Source organism: Nannospalax galili, unplaced genomic scaffold (assembly GCF_000622305.1).
Source record: "Nannospalax galili isolate Female #2095 unplaced genomic scaffold, S.galili_v1.0 scaffold994, whole genome shotgun sequence".
Lineage (NCBI taxonomy): Eukaryota > Metazoa > Chordata > Mammalia > Rodentia > Spalacidae > Nannospalax > Nannospalax galili.
In genome coordinates this window covers 932653-950233 of record NW_008334099.1, presented here as the reverse complement: position 1 = coordinate 950233, position 17581 = coordinate 932653, and the positions used below count along the sequence as shown (strand labels likewise).

The following is a 17581-nucleotide window of genomic DNA, read 5'->3' as shown; positions in this document are numbered from 1 at the left end:
ATTACTAGATCTGTTATATTTATCTTCCAGTTGATGTAGAGCATTCTCATGTTCGATTTCTGGGAAACCTGGTTTTGAACTTGTGGGATTGTGGTGGGTAAGTACTATGTGCATACTTGTTTGTGAAGCTGGTGGCAGTGGTGATGTCATCTAGTATAATCAGCATGGCATATACACCTAGAGTAACTCATTGTAATAGATACATTAAATAGAATCACTTCAGAATTGTCAGTTGATTAAATAAAGATCTCTGGGTTTTATGTGACTTTGAAAATGCACTCTACGTATAACATGTTTTTTTTTACTATTTTTTTTAATTTTATGTGTATGAATATATTGCCTGCATGAATGTAAGTGCACCATTGTTGTGCAGTGCTTGTGGAGGTCAGAAGAAGGCATTGGATTCCCTGGAGCTGGAGTCACAGATGGTTGTTAGCCTCTGTGTGGGTGCTGGGAATTGAACCCGGGTCCTCTGCAAGAGCAGCCAGTGCTCTTAACCACTGAGCCATCTCTCCAGCTCTTGCACATAACATGTTTAAGATCTCCAATATAAGCTCTATTGCAGTATGTGTAGCACAAGATTGATCATCTCTTTTGCGGGGACATAAATTGGGTTTCTTTCTCGGGGGGTATTGACACCAGTGCTGAGCTCTTAGCTATCATACCATTCCGTTTTGTTCTTATTTTAGTAATTATTATCAGGCAGCCTTGCCACTATAGATTGGACTCTAAGCATGTATTATTTGGTCAAGTTACCAACTGTTGGAAGAGTAGGAGATATCTCTTCTTTTCATGAACAAGGTAGTCATCAAATATCCGAGCACGAATGCAAACTCAGCTGCTTTTGTGCTGATGTTGCTCCTGGCCTTAAGGCCATTTGCATCTCTATGCGGAAGCAGCAGTGTACTGAGAGTGCAGAGTGATTAGGACTATAGTTTTATCTTGGGTAGATCATTCAAACCTCCTGAGCCATATCTTCATCTGTACAACAGGTAACCAACTAATAGGGTTATTATGTTGATTAATCAAGGTAATATATAAAAAACACATACTGTAGTATCTCACAAGATCAATAGATATTATTGTCAGGTGGGTATTTTCCAGCTCCAAACATACAAGTTTCTCAGTGAATATTTGTAGAAGAATAATGTAACAATCAAATATTCCAAGAAAATGATTCTTTCTTGGAGCAGTTAGATTAATTAACACCCTGGCATATAAATCTTTCATCATAATTGCTTCAAATCCTCTAATCTGTGTCAACAGATTAATCCAGGTTCCTTGCTTGTAGGTTTTAAAATATAGTCTTGTAGATAAGGCAGCTGTGATTCAGGGAAACGAGATTCTTCCAAAGTTATACTGCTCTTAACAAGATGATGCAGGATTAGAAGTTTGTAGCTCCCCCCACAACATGACACTACTGTTTGCTGATGACTAGCTGTTGAGATCTTGGGAAGTGGCACCTAGCCTAGGAGCAAAGAATAACATTCTGAAAAGTTATCATTGGAATCATTTTAGTATAATTTCAAATATTTAACTGTCAAGTTATTCAAGAAGTCTTCATTAAGCATCTACCATTTTATTTTTTAAATCTGAGAGACAAATGAACAGTACCAGGAATGAACCTTGTCTTGTTGCATAGAGACTTAAACACTATTAATTTAAAACATCATATTTCATTCTTGTGGTAAGTGTTGGAAATGAGAAAAATGTATTTGTAAAGAAGCTACAGTTAGTGAATTAGTCCATTGTGAGTATATGGATTGGATTGAAATCTAAAGAACAAGGTGGAGTGAGTTAGATGAAGAGATAGAAAAGTAGCATGTGAAAGATGAACAATATGTGTAAAACCCCATGGGTTAAACCATTAATTAGCCACTTAAAGAGTGGACAGAAGATAAGTGTTTGAAACAAGGAAAAAAGTAGAGTATTACACAGCATTACTCAAAAAGTAAAGTAAGGTAGTGCTCAACTTAATTACTATTGACTCTTTAAATTGTCTTGAGGCTATCTTTCCCGTGATCAAGCTAACAAAATTTCAAGCAGGACTGATTGAACTGAGTATCTGTTGACCATCTAGATTTTCTTTTCCTATCAGACAAGACACCTTTATGGAAAATTATTTCACTAGCCAACGTGATAACATCTTCCGAAATGTGGAGGTTCTGATTTATGTCTTTGATGTGGAGAGCCGAGAACTTGAGAAGGACATGCACTATTATCAGTCATGCCTTGAAGCCATTCTGCAGAATTCTCCAGATGCCAAAATCTTTTGTTTGGTACACAAAATGGATTTGGTACAGGAAGATCAACGAGACTTGGTAAGAAATAGAAAACGTGCTGCACCAAATGGTTAGTTTGCTTTGCAGACTTCCTTTATAGAAATGTAGGCAGATTAGTAGCATTCCATTTTTCAGGAAATAAGAGCTAGAACAGGCTCCCAAATTGAAAGGCTTTCATTATTTAAAAATTCATTCATAGCTGAGCATGGTGGCCTAAGCCTGTGGTCCCAGCTACTTGGAAGGCTCAGAAGGGAGGATTGTTTCAGCCTGTGAGTTTGAGAACAACCTGGACAACATGATGAGATTCCATCTCCAAAGGGAAAAAGAAAAGCACATACACTTGCATTCACACTTTTCATGGTAAGGGAAATAACAGTATTCATAAAGCAACTAAATTTCAGAGCTAGGTTAAGAATCTGACCATGTGCTATCACTAAATAACCTTTATTTTTTTTTTAAATAGCTCATTGCCTTTGTTTTATTATTATGGCTAAAAGACCCACCAGGAGGAAAGATTGCTCCTGTCACCAATTTAATTTAGAAATTAATTTGGTTCATGTGTTAAGCACTATGCAGGATCCCTCGCAGATGCACTGGCATGATATGATTCTCTTCTTTTCTGGCATGAATGAATTAGTATGCACAAGTATAACCTAAAGAAGACCAAGGATGTTACAATAGGAAATAGCAAACCTTCATTCTTCCAACAAAAACCCAAGATAACTACCCATAACCTAGAGTAGCCCTGAAAGGACTCAAGGACTCATGAGAGAAAAGATAGTAGAATGGGTAAATTCTTACCTAGCTATGAGACTCTGGGTCTGGCAATACACAGTCATAGCCTAGCCTCAGTTTACTCACTTCCCCCTGGCCCCCTACATTGTAATATACATAATACAGCTGTCCTGCATACATGCAGAAATAAATTAATTCCTTTAACCACAGGAGGATGCAAAATTCTTGAGTAATGTTTACTCTTCTGGTTACTATCCTGTAACATATATTACATTGTAGGGGCCAGGGGCCAGTGAGATGGCTCAGCTACCAAACCTAATGTCCTGAATTCAGAATGTGCACCCACATAGAAGGAGAGAAATGACATCAACAAATTGTCTTCTGGCTTCCACACCTGGGCCATGGCCCATGTACCCCCCACTCCATGAGTTATGTAAAAGAATTAAAATGTCGGGGCTGGAGAGATGGCTCAGCAGTTAAGAACACTGGCTGTTCTTGCAGAAGACCCAGATTTGAATCCCAGCACACACATGGCAGCTAACAACTGTTTGTAACACCAGCTCCACGGGATCCAACAGTCTTTTCTGTCCTCCGAGGGCAATGCATGACACGGGTGCACTTGCCTACATTCAGGCAATACACGCATACATTAAAAACAAATAATAATAAATAAATTTTTAAAAATTAATTAGTACTTGGATGTTATGGGGCGGGTCGCTGGACCCCCGGTGTGGTGTGTGCGGGCACCCTGGGATCTCCGCCACACCTGGCTAATCCCAGCATGAGTCTGGCCGCAAGCGATGTGGGGAGCGCGCCTGGGCTCCAGGGCGCACTCACTCTGGATGTGGCCCAGGGTCAGGTGTGCGTGCACTCTCCCACCGTGGTTCTGGTCCCGCTGGCTAGCCACTGGCGGGCCTGGCCGGCCGCGCCTCTCTGGAGACAGCAGGTGCGCAGACTTCTCTGATGCTGGCTGTAGCTGATAGCTACACACTTCTCTGGAGCGGAGAGCTTCCTCTGCTACTAGAGTATTATCTAGTCAGAATCCCGCCTCTATTACACCCTTTCGGTTCAGTCTGTGCTTACAGCTTTATTGTCTGTAGGACCCAATCTCTGGGACCCAGTCTCTGAACCGATCTCTTGTGCCCAATCTGCCGTGCCCAATCTCCCACTATTAAGAGAAGACTAGCATATTTTATACCATGGGGGTAGTGGTAAAAGCTTTGGCTGTTAGATGCTCTGTGAGACATTCTATTTTCATGTGGAAGTGGATTTCTGCCACACTGCTAGACTGCTGGCCACCTGTAAAAATCACACAGGAAGGCATGGTGTGCGTAGAGCCAAAGGCAATGTTTATGTCAGGGCCTTTGTGGCGGCCACTTCAAAGGGAGAGACAGGAAAGATGCCAGAAAGCACCTTGCTATGAAAAGGAGCCCGTGGCACATTCCCGAGCTGCATGAACTGTCCGGTGTGAAGGGGCTTCGACTTTTGCATAACAGAGGTCTCCCAACAGGATGTTACAATGACATATACATCTTATGATCGAGGTAAGAGAGAAGAAAAGAAACATACTTTTATTATGTTTATGTTTATTATAATAATAAACATAATAACATATATAATAAACATGTTTATTATATATACATATGAGTAAATACACACACCAGGATCAAGGAAGAGAACTCATAATAGAGTCCTTATTTGTACAGTTGGTCATGTGGTTATGGCTAGTATTTATTTTAAAAATATTTATTTTTTTTATGTGTATGAGTGTATTGCCTGCATGTATGTGAGTGCACCCGTGTCATGCAATGCCATGGAAGTCAGAAGAGGGCTTTGGATTCCCCTGGAACTGGCGTTACGGATGGTTCATAGCCGCCATGTGGGTGCTGGGAATAGAACCCGGGTCCTCTGCAAGAGCAGTCAATGCTCTCAACCACTGAGCCATCTATCCAACCCCTGTGGCTAGTATTTATAACTGAAAAAAATTCTGGATTCTTTCTCACACCAAGCATCATACCTGGTTGTTCCTTATTTATGGAGTAACTCAAAAGACCATTAATAGACTTAATGGTCTGATGCATTACTAAAATTGCCTGAATTGGATAGCTATGGTTTTCTACTACTTTAATTATAGGATATGATATTAAGAGATATCCTAATGTATATCCTTTATACCCTTTCTTAACTTCATTGTGAGATACTGGTTCAATTACCCACTTGGTATTCAGGGTCACATCAGCCAGCATAGGAACTCCCTTTATCAATTGATTCTAGTTTAATAGAATTATTGTATCTCTGGTGGATACATTCCTTTGCTTGGAACTGAAACCTCTAGGCCAGTAGAGCGTAAGATTATAGTGACAAGAAATAAAACTTTATCTCTTAGCCCTAGTAGTAGCTAGTAGATTATGGAAGGGTAATAATGTTGCTATTCCCATTAACATCCTTCAAAAAGTATATCCATGAGTGCTCATTCTGGAAGGCATTGGATGATTCAGAGCATTTACAATATCATAGAAGACCTCATGCTAGTCCTGCAAGGTATATTCACCTAACTGACACTGCTATTCACCTATAGGGGTCTGCCAAAGGCTCCAAGTAACATCCCTGTCTACCAGTGCCACTTATTACATCATTGGATTTATTGGATGATATGGGCCAAAAGGCAGAGAACCTTGTATAACAGCTCAGATCTGTTGTAGCACTGTCTTCTATTCTGGGCCATACTCAGAACTAGAAGCTTATTGAGTCACCAGTGAATAACCCAGAGTAACACACTCAAGTCAGGTTTGTATTGTTTCCAAATTCCAAAGAAGCCCACTAAAATGTGTCTCTTTTTGGATATAGAATAGGCCAAATGTGGCAACTTCTCCTTCCCCTTAGAAGATGTAGTTCCACATGCCCCTACTACTGGACTGCTAGAAGTTTTAATGAGGTAGAATCTTTCTGCATTTGGGTCAAATTTATTTCCTGCTCCCTGACTAGAGATATTTTTCCAGTAAGTCTAGAATAGCTACTTTTGGCCTACTGGGTCCAGCTCGTGTGGTGTCATCAATGTAATGCACCAATGTAATATCTTATAAAAGGAAAAAGTAATCAAGATCCCTCTAAATTAAATGGTCACGTAGGGCTAAGTAATTGTTATTGCCCTTGAGGTGGGACATTGAAGTTGTATTACCAGCCAAAGTCAAATGTATCCTGGTGGGATTTATGGATAAGAGTAGAAGAAAAAGGTATTTGTCAGAAATATAGTTGTTTGCTTATGCAGTGAAACCACATCTAATATATCACCTGCAATTGCAGTCCAATCATATTAAGCTTATGGTATCCCACTATCCAAGAGCCATATGTCTTCTACAGAAGCTGAATAGGCAAGTTGATTGATACTGTGGTAGCATCCTTCCTGAAGTTGATCCAGCCTCCTCTTCATTCAAGGGGTTCTTAATCTACAAAGTGGCACAAGTCTCAGTACCAGTTGCGGGCCCATGACTCTTATAATTCATACTGTATTTTTTGATTGCTTTACCTAGATTCTTTTACTTTTGTAGATCAAGATATCCCATCTATTTTCGTGACCACCAGGATCAACTAGTCACTGCCATAGGTTTCTGTGATTCAGACTATTTTGTTGGTACTTTGATTCTATTATCCATTAAAATAACTGTACCCACCTTGCATTTTGTGGTAAAATGCCTTCAAATTGGTCTATTTACTCCAGGTTTCACTTTCTCATTGCTTTTTTTTTTTTTTTTTTTTTTGGTTTTTTTGAGAGGGTCTCCCTGTAGCCTCAGCTGGTCTTGGACTCACTATGTAGACCAGGTTGGCCTTGAACTCACAGAGCTCCACCTGCCTCTGCCTCCTGAGCTCTGGTATTAAAGGCATGCGCCATTTAGATTGCATTTAGATTTTCTAAGTCGAAGCAGTTAACCACTGTTTGTTTTGGCCCACAGAGAAGAGTTATCAGAGAGCTGGGGAAGGAGGTTAGAGTTCCTCTCAGAAATTGGTTTCTCATAGTCATTGTGTTCTGGAACCTCCTATGAATAAGTTTTAAATAACAGATCTTAAAGATGGCAGTCTCCCTAAGCCTTTAGATTCCTTCCTGTGTGATAGATCAATGTAAGTCTGACATTTAAATTTATTATTTAGTATGGGTCATGTTTTGGTTCATGTCTCAGCTAGGAACTAAACAGGCAGAATACTTTCTTAGCCCTTGATCCTCAACAGTACCTGCAAATGATCTGTTTATTGAGTCAATATCAATATATTTGGCCTGATTGAATGTTATATTCTTTCCACCATTATTCTACACCCTTAAAATCCATTCCCACAGTTATTTGTCTGATTTTAGCCTATGTAAATTAGAAAAATCATAATTCTTTCAGAGTATAGGATACCTCTAATTTATGCTATGTATCTCACCTTTAGGAGGCTTCTGATCCTTGAGTCTTAACTGTAGATCTTGAGGCAAAAAGAGATGGTAGGTGAATCAGAACTGTCATGCAGCTATGTCAGAGGAAGCAATTACAGTTTCCTCAGGAAAAGTAGAATTATTCTTAAATAGTGATGGAGTGCCTGCTTCTACTGGCAAAGAGTTGAGAATTTTGGCGTTCAGCATCCCCAGCTTCCTTAATATCTTCCCAGATGGGCCTAGTTTCAGTATCCAGGTTCATCTTCCTTAATAGCCAGTGCCCATTTTTTCAAAGCAGACTCTGTATGGAGGTAGGGATTCAATCTGTGCTGTCATTTATCTATTCAAGGAATGAGATTCCAAGTTTAGTTTTTAGCAGTCTCGGGTCGTGGCTATAGGAGATAAAAGGTTCTTTGAGGGCAAATACAGAAACTTCAAGTCATTTATATTGTGGTTGAATTGGAGAGTTAAGTCTGAGCTCATCCTTGTCATTCCCTACTTTGTACAGCAAAATTAGGATCAGCTAGGAAATCTTATTACACTCTTCATTTTGACAAAGAGTTGTATGCGATTGCCCAGAACTTTGTCTCTTACAAGTATTTGATTAGGAGTATTCAGTATCTGTATATTACATCACTTCATGAGCTAGGAGTATACACATTCGTATTCAGTATAGAATCATTAGCATCTTTAGTTGTAATCAGATTAGAGAACTAATCCCAGTTACTTCAAAAGCAATTCAGAAAACTCATCCTTAAGATCCTTCTCTAGGCAGTGCTTCTGGATCTGGCCACAGATGTATAGCTTTATAAAGTCTGCCCACCTTTCTGAATTCTTCAGAAAAGCATAATCTTTCCTTTTCTTCCTCATATCCCTTTTCTATACATGCTTTCTTAACTCTTTGGGCTGCCTTAGCATCTTGCATTTCTTTCCTTTTTCTCTAAAACTCCTTCTCCCTACAATGTGACTGCCAGTCCACCATGTGTCTGACCTCCATGCAGGCTCTAAAACTGCATGGTTTCATGGCTTTTTTCTCCTCAAGGCAGCTGCCAAGATTACCAGCTCACCTGCCCTGAGAATTTTTCTTTAAAATTCTAATAAAATTGTCCTAAAGCTTCAAAAGAAAAAAAAATCCTCTAGAACCCAGTCTTAGTACTAAGATCTTACTAAGGGTTCGCCTGAGTCTCCAAACTACCCAAAAATGAGTACACAGAGGGTGGTTTGGGGAGGAGAGAGGCAAAAGTTGAGATTGATTTATTGTGAGCAACTAGTTCAATTGAGTGTGGAGGCTAACAAGTATGAAGTTTGTAAAGCAGGCCTACATACTAGAGATGTATAAAACTTCAATACTGAGTTGACGCAAAAGGCAGTCTAGAGACAAAATTTATTTTCCTCAATATGTTCCAGTAGGTTCATCTTTTTTTCTTAAGGCCTTTAGTGTGTATCAAATGCAATTTACTTTATTCAAAGTCTATTTAAATATTAATCTCCTGGGTATTGTGGATAAACCAAGTTCATACATAAAATTAACCATCACTGTATAATATCACTGTATAATACACACATTCACCCACTTAAGGAAAAATATCTTGAGTATACATGTTTGATATAGAAATTTTTCTCTGATATAAGGACGTGTATATGTATATACATGCATATAGGAGCAAATCCAAGCTGGGTAGATGTTTGTGTATGTATAAAAGTTATTAAAAAGAGAACTAAATAGTATTTTTATATACAAAATCTTGATACAGGTATTACTGTATTAAAAGGTTTGGCATGTTTACATTTTAAGATTCTTCTGTATAATAAATTTTATTTTCCAACATACTTCTCTATGAACATGCAGAATAAGCCTGAAGAAGTCTAGTATTCATTAACATTTTTATGCCTGACTTGAAATAATTCCTGCCATCCTCGTTTGAGAAATAATATACTCAAAATTCCTATAAAAACAATTCATCAGAATATGCTAAAATAATTACATCTTAGATTTTGCATTAAAGGAGGAAAGCTAATGAGTGTGTTGGGCTTTTTAATTCAGATCTTTAAAGAACGAGAAGAAGATCTAAGGCGTTTGTCTCGTCCATTAGAATGTTCTTGTTTCCGAACATCTATCTGGGATGAAACACTTTATAAGGTGTGTATATTTCCTCAGTTCTCTATTTTGGGAACATGAAAAAAAACAAAACAGAATGATATCAACAAAACGAAAGGATTTTAAACTATTCCACAGCCAATCTAGATTTGTTTTACTGAAAATGGAAATAATCTATAACATTGTTTGAAGACTATCAAGCATTAAGAGATTTGGGTTTTAATTTTAGATTGGGTTGATGTTGTTACCAAGTCACTGAATTTGCCAGTTCAGTTATGATTCACTTGCTGACTGTTCTTTGTAATAGCAAAAATTTTGCTTAATGTTCACCATCCATTCTGATCTCAATGATTGGAGTTGTATCTAATAATTAAGTATCTTCTACATGCTAATGATATTATAAACTAATCTGCCTAGATTCTGATAGCAGTAGAAGAAAAATACTTAGTGGAGAAATTGAAGAAGGGAATCTTAGAATGAGATATGTTATGTCTAGTGTGTATAGTTACTTTAATTTTCATGCCAAGCTAAAGACCAAGAAGGATTGTTAGCATTGCTGCAATGAATGCCATGCTGCTTGGATTAGTTATAGAGATTATAACAGTAGTTCTTTATGGATGAAGCTGAAGTTATTGGTATATAGGCTCCTCTTTCCATTTTTCTTCTTACCAGTGATTTAAAGATTGCCTCCTTTCATGTCGTCTTGTGGTCAGATCTTTCCTTCAGACTGTTTCAGGTATTCATTGACAAGTGTGACTCTGGGTGACAAAGGATCCTTCTGTCAGTAGCTAGAGCTTCAGTATCAACTGCATCTGACAAGTGTCTACAACCAGAAGCACAGAAACCTAACTTGCCAAGGAGAAAAACTATTAGGCTTTAAAAATAGCCATTACTTTTTTAGGAAAAACTAATTTATTTTCTCACATTATTTTGTTGCCTCAGTCAGGCTCACTCTTTTAACAGCATTTTGAGATACCTGTCTAGGAAGTACTGTTCTAGATTAATATGGGCCGAATTTCTCTCAAAGCCTTATTCCCATAGAACAGGTAACCGTGAATAAGGATGGACATGGTGCACTGATAAGAACCAACTGCGGTGTGAAGGATGGCAATATATAACACGACCAATGACAATTGGCTAATCACAACACTGCTGTGAGTGACAATGTCTCTGCTGTGGTTAGCTTTGGTGCTTTCTCCAAGGTAAATTCAGCAGTGACATTAACACTGACCTGGGAACTAATTGGAACAGAGACATAGCACTACTGCTGTGTCTTACATTAATGTTGCATAGAAGTGACATAAATTTTTGTATTAAGTTTTATTCAACAAGCATTCATTGTCTGTCTGTCTATTGGGTGCTGTCACATGCCCACATGGGTAAGATTGGATTCCTGACCTTTCATAGGGGAGAGAAGAACAAAGTACACCTAACCCAGAAGGAAGTATTATAACAGAAATACAGAATACCAGCACCTTAAGAAAATAGAGGGAGGGTGTAGCATTTTATTAGTCATATTACTGTGGATAAAACTAGTTTCAGACATTCATTCACACAGTGGATCTTCTAAACTTCAGTGGAATCAATGATCATTGCAGATGACAACAAACTTTTGGAAATTATAATCCTACTCATTTCTCTTACAATGATATAGCATTAAAGGAAGGAGCCACTCCACTTGTCTATGTGGCGCTAATATTTTCACAAAATTGACTCTTGGGTGTATGTTAAATATGGCATTATTTCTTATTTTTAAAGCAGTGTTTCATGTTGAACTTGTTGGATGTTTGAAATAGAAGCTTTTTAGCACAATACTTTGCAACTTTTTTCCTACGGCAACACAGTGGCATTAAGTTACCTGTTTATCTGTGGAAAGAATTTCTCCAGCATTTCTTAAGCGTTTGAACTAAAATTCAACTCAAGGATACAAATCAAGTATTAGGTTCATTTCTCATTTCATTTTTTGTTATATTTAATATTCACATTTGTTTGGGACTCTATCACTATACTTTGCTGTCTGTATGTTGTAGGGTACTTACTCATTTCAGATGTCTAGAGCTAGCTATCTTTTGGTAATACTGTAACCTTGTGCTTCTGTTCTGTTAGGCTTGGTCCAGTATTGTTTATCAGCTAATCCCCAATGTTCAGCAGCTGGAAATGAACCTAAGGAATTTTGCTGAAATCATTGAAGCTGATGAAGTACTTCTGTTTGAGAGAGCTACTTTTCTGGTAAGGACTTTCTGTTCTACAGATAGATTTGAAATTGTGCCTTCTTCTGTTCAGAGAATAGCATGTTGGTACTTTCAGGGTCAACGTTTCCCCCTTTTGCTATTATATCAGCATTCACAGTCTTGTTTATAAAGCAATATTGTCCACAAGTGATGTGAAAGAAGTTCTTTGATAATTTTAAGCCTTTTCAGCAATTAGTAAAATGTAGATTTTGGCAGGCATGCCTTGTTAGATCGCTTAGATTATTTCTGCTAATAACTATTCAATTATGATAAAGGATTCCTTTTGCCTGTTGACTTTTATTTTTAAATGTAGGGTATTTTTCTTTTAAGAAAGACAGAAAACTCTTCCCACCCTTTTCTCAAAAAGACTGAGTTAAAAACTTGGAACATGTAAAAGTCTCAATGTCATATTTAAGAGTGCACGTGGAGAAGTGGAATGGGAAGAGACATGTTGGTAGTTCTAATTTTCTTATAAATTGAACTTAGCAACTATACTAGAACCTGCTTTTTGTACAGCTGTGAGTGGGAGATGCAAAAATCTGTTTTATATGTATATATTTAATTTTAACAAATTTATGAGTGTTTCACTTGCATGTATGTAAAGCGCACCATGTGTATGCAGTACCCTTGGAGATCAAAAGAGTGCATTGGGTCGGTCTACTGGAACTGGAGCTCTTAACCACTGAGCCACCTCTCCAGTCCCATGTATACAATATATTTTAAGTTTCTTTTTTATTTGTGTGAGGGTTGTGTGTGTGAGGGGTTTGTGTGTGTGCGTGTGTGTGTGTGTGTGTGTGTGTGTGTGTGTGTGTAGTGGATGAGTGCAGTTTTCATGGAGGCCTTGAAGCTAGAAGTTATAGGCACTGAACTCAAGTTCTTTGGAAGTGTTCTTAACTGAGGAGCCATCTCTCCCGCCCAATGTATACCTAAAAAAAAAAATTCATTTTTTATGCATATGAGTGTTACACTTGCATGTATGTAAGCATACCCGTGTCATGCAGCGCCCACAGAAGTTGAAGAGGGCATCAAATCCCCTGGAACTGGAGTTACAGACAGTTGTTAGCTGCCATGTGAGTGCTAGGTTTCAAATCCCGGGTGTGTTGGGATTCAAATTTAGATCTCCAGCCCCATCGTTTTTTTTTTTTTAATAGTAATGATAAAAGCTAATATAATATATCAGAGCACACCCCATAAGTGATTGGTAACTGGTTTATTCAATGTAATCCTAAAAGCAGCTCTTAGTAAAGAGTTAGATTCAAGCTTTACCAGTTCTGGGTGTTTTCAGACAGATTTATTAATCATTCTGGGCTTCTTTCCTTTTTGCAAAACAAGGATAATAATGCTTATATCACAGATTTGTTGTGTGGACTAAAAATGAGACAGGGTAATGGTAAGTACCCAGCACAACCCTTGGCATGTGATAAGCACAGTATTAAACATCGTTCCCCTTTGCTGTTACAGCAACAAAGGTTAAAGAATATAAAGTGCAATTCTGCCCCCTTCCTTTAATGGAAACACTATTTTCATTTGTGTTTATTTTATGTGTATGCGTGCATTGCCTGTATGTACTTAAGTGCATGTGTGCATTGCCCACACAGGCCTGAAGAAAGTGTCTGATTTCCAGAACTGGAGTTAGTCAGCCACCAAATGAGTGCTGGGAATCAAACCCAGGTCCTCTGGAAGAGCAGCAAGTATTCTTAACCTCTGAGCCATCTCTCTAGCCCCTAGGCTGGAAACACTATTTTTGACAATAGCATTTTGGAGACCCGATTCTTAATAGCTGGTATAGCTGGGGCACAGATCCTAACTAGAGTGCTTTTCTATGTTAGCCCACTGGCATAGGTTACTTTCTTGAAATTACTACTCAGTCCATTTTTTTCTGAATAATATGACTACTAACTAGGAAATAAGCTGTTCTGTCTGTCTTAATGTATATAGCACAACAGAATCCTGGCTTGGCAGTATTCCCTTGCTGCACCTTCCACGCATGGTCATAGTGATAACCTAATATAAGCTCTCTATCCCTGAGAGCTTTTGTTTCTCTTAAAGAGCAAGCTTAAATGTGTTTAATTTTTTTTACTGAGGAAGATTAACTCAAGCAAGGTACATCTGTTCTGTCATTGGTATAAGAATTATATTTCAGGGGCTGGATACATGGCTCAGTGGTTAAGAGCACTGGTTGATCTTGCAGAAGACCCGTGTTGGAGTCCCAGCACCGACATGGCAGCTAACAACCATCTGTAACTCCAGTTCCAGGGGATCCAGCGCCCTCTTCTGACTTCCATGGGCATTGCACAACACAGGTGTACCTGCCTGCATGCAGGCACTACACAGATACACATAAAAAAGTAATAATGATAAGTAAGAATTATATTTGAAATGCATCACATTGTGTTGGCAGGTGACATGGGTTTTCTTAATAATTAAGGTAATTTAAAAAAATGCCAGTGAAACCAAAATGCAGGTGCACCTTGACTTAGGATAGGATTGTGTCCTAATAAACACAATGTAAGTTGAAAATGCATTGAATACCCCTAACCTACCAAGTATCATAGCTGAACAATGCAAATACGTCGAAAAATATCAGTTCTTTACCTTTGTAATCTTGTGGCTGACTAGGAGTTAAAGCTCAGGATTGCTGTTTAGCATCACAAGAAAATATTGTAACACATATTCCTAGCCTGGGAAATTTTGAAATATGGTTTCTACTGAATGTAACAATTAATCACCATTGAAAAGTGAAAAATCATACTGTCATAGTCACAGACCATCTGTAGAGAATACGTAAATGATCTAATAAAGTTATAACTGGGGGATAACTGGATAGGTTATCTAAATGAATGTTGAAATCACAAACGGTTTTGACAAGGATTTGGGACAGAGCAGAAAAAATAGTAAGCTAGGTGATAAGTCAATTCTTAAAACCAAGATAGCCAAAAAATTGATAGATGTCTGCTTTAATATTAACGGGGTAGAAAGACTATTTTGCGTGAATTCAAAGGACAATGTTCTTTTTTACAGGTGATTTCTCATTATCAATGTAAAGAACAGCGTGATGCCCATAGATTTGAGAAAATCAGCAACATTATTAAGCAGTTCAAGCTGAGCTGCAGGTAGGAGATCTTATTAATGTGAACTGGTCATTTCTGGGAAGTATCAGTTTTGAAGGTTAAAAGAAACTATAGTTGACAGTACAACTATGTTTGCAGTAGTTCTTTTACTCCAAAAGAAAGTTGAGCTCCATGGACGCCTACAGCTGACTAAAGTACCATCTATTATCCTTTAGTGTAAAGGTTAGTGGGTTTATATTTTGAAGAATAAAAATAATTTAGATATTAGGGCATTATGTTTTTCTTCACGGGAACTTCAGAAATTTTTTTTTGGTCTTTTTGAGACAGGGTCTCCCTGTAGCCCCAGCTGGCCTAGAACTTGTTTTGTAGACCAGGCTGGCCTTAAATTCACAGAGATCTGCCTGCCTCTGCCTCCTAAGTGCTAGGACTAAAGGCATGTGCCACTATGCCCAGCTAAATCCAGAAAATTTTAAGAAAAAAGAATCCAAAGCCATAGTTTATGCAGACTGAGCTACTTAATACAAAAGCATTTCAGAAAATACTCAAGCCAAGTACTCTTTTGAAATGTTTGATATTATTTGGGAAGAAATAGAAATAGAATAAGAAAATTTTGAAAAGGAAGGGAATGCCTGTTACCTGGTGAAGGAGAAAAGTCTAGATTAAAATGAAAAGACTCATTACTTAAAAGAAAGAATGGAAGAATATCATAAAACATACTCAGGGAATGGTAGGACAGCTGCAATGTCTGAAAAAAGAAAGGAGATGCACAGAAAAGAAATAAGTCCCCTGCACTAGAAACAGTGAATGTATACCACACTGCCTCCACTGGGATCATGGTCAGTAGTCAGAGAGGTGCTGTCCCCTCCTGGGAATGAATGTCATAGGAATAGTAATATGGAAATAGACTATGCAGGCTATGGAAACACATCTAGGAGCTGGGTACACTAGGCAGAGACTGCCAGGACAACACTGACTACAGATTCCAGGGTAGAAGTGCAATAAGGAAACTTGAAGCTGACAGTCTTTGTAACAGCCCCAGATCGACTAGCCTGAAGAATAAATGGAAAGCACCACTGCAACCACTACCTATGGCAAGGAACAACATGGGAATACAAGAAGTATGCTGAACTTGGCTGTGGTGTTGCAGATGGACATACATATTCACAGGCATTGAATATGGGGCATTGGCAAATAAACACTGGGATCTGAGCAGGAAGAGAACACCCACTGGTAGAGATAAATACAAGTGTGAGCCCTCCTTCCACACTCTCAAAACTCCTCATGGAACATGTGATCAGAAATACTCCTTAGAGACAAGGCTGTAGCTGACAGATTGACCATTTCAGATTGGGAAACTCCTACAGAGTACAACATAGAAACACCTCTCAACAGGGAGGATATACCTATACAACGTGTTCAAATTATGGAGACTAGCAGCCATCTCAAGTGTCTTTCACTGCACGCTAAAACCAGGATTGTTGTCAAACCACTGTTTCTGTTACTATGGTTGGCTTCCTCTATTAATGAGTAGTAGGAAACAAACTCAAGTAAACCCAGATCACCAGCATGACACACATATAATAAACAAAACAATAGGAAAGAGAATAATAAAAACCAGAAGATACATCCTAATAGTCACAAAACACATGAACAATGCCTGTGGGGGCCAGAAGAGGGCATCGGTTTCCCTGGAAGTAGAGTGATGGATGGTTATTACCTACCAGATGGATGCTGGGAACTGAACACGGGTCCTCTGGAGAACAGCCATTACTCTTAACTGCTGAGCCATCTTTTTAATTTCTTCAGTGACCCACTGTTAATTGAAGAGTATATTATTCATTCTTTAATTTCTGTGTGTTTCTGTGCTTTGTCTTTCTAGTTTTATTCCACCATGATCTAATAATATTTGTTAAGGCTTGTTTGGTGGCCTAGAATGTGATTGAATTTAGAGAAAGTTCCATGGAATCCTGAGAATGTATGTTCCCTGTACATCAGATGGAATATTCTATACACGTCCATGAAGTTCATTTTATGTATGGTACAGTATAGCTCCTTATATTAGTATATAGGTCCTAATTTTGATATGAGGTATGCTTGCTTGTTTTCTGTTTCCATTTGCTTGAGATGACTTGTATTCTTTGACTTTCTGTCTGTGGATTTCCTTGTTGAGGTGAGTTTATTGAAGACAAGATACATATGGATTTTGTTGTTTAACTTAGCCTGTCTGAGGCTGGTAAGTGGGGAACTGATGTCATTTACATTTAAAGTTATTATTAAAAGAGATTTGCTAATAACTATGCTTTTTTGTTTTAGGGAGATTTTTTTTTTCTGGTTGGTTAAATTATTGTTTGCTCTTTCTTGAATGTCCATCTTAGGGGTTTGCTATTTTACTGTGTTGGACGTGACAGGTTCCTTCTCATCTTTTTCATCTTTTCGTCTCATGGAATTTACTCTTTCCTGTGATCTTGTGAATGAGGCTGTCTTTCTCCTCTATGTACAGTATTCTTTTATGTGTTTTCTTAAGTGCTAGCGGTCATGAAATGCCATACTTTGTACTTGTCTTGAAATGTTCTTATTTCTCCATCAATTTTAAAAGATAAGTATGCTAGATATAGCAGTCTTGGTTGTCAGTTGCTTGGTTTCAGGGCTTGAAATACATCATGTCATGTTGTCCTGGCATTTGAAATCTAATATTATTCTGATAGTTGCCTTTAAATGTGAGGTGGCATTTTCTTCTTTCAGCTTTTAATACTGTT

The 17581-nt window shown here is 38.2% G+C and overlaps 1 protein-coding gene across 2 annotated transcripts in view; it reads left to right on the top strand.

Moving 5' to 3' along the window:
* Rragb (Ras related GTP binding B) overlaps positions 1-17581 on the top strand; it is a 33074-nt gene that overhangs the window by 9808 nt on the left and 5685 nt on the right. For both annotated transcript variants that reach the window (XM_008829262.3, XM_008829264.3), the window contains 5 exons: positions 31-97; positions 2099-2321; positions 9470-9565; positions 11630-11752; positions 14776-14867. In XM_008829262.3, coding sequence (XP_008827484.1) covers positions 31-97; positions 2099-2321; positions 9470-9565; positions 11630-11752; positions 14776-14867 — 601 coding nt within the window. The remainder of the gene's footprint in view (positions 1-30; positions 98-2098; positions 2322-9469; positions 9566-11629; positions 11753-14775; positions 14868-17581) is intronic.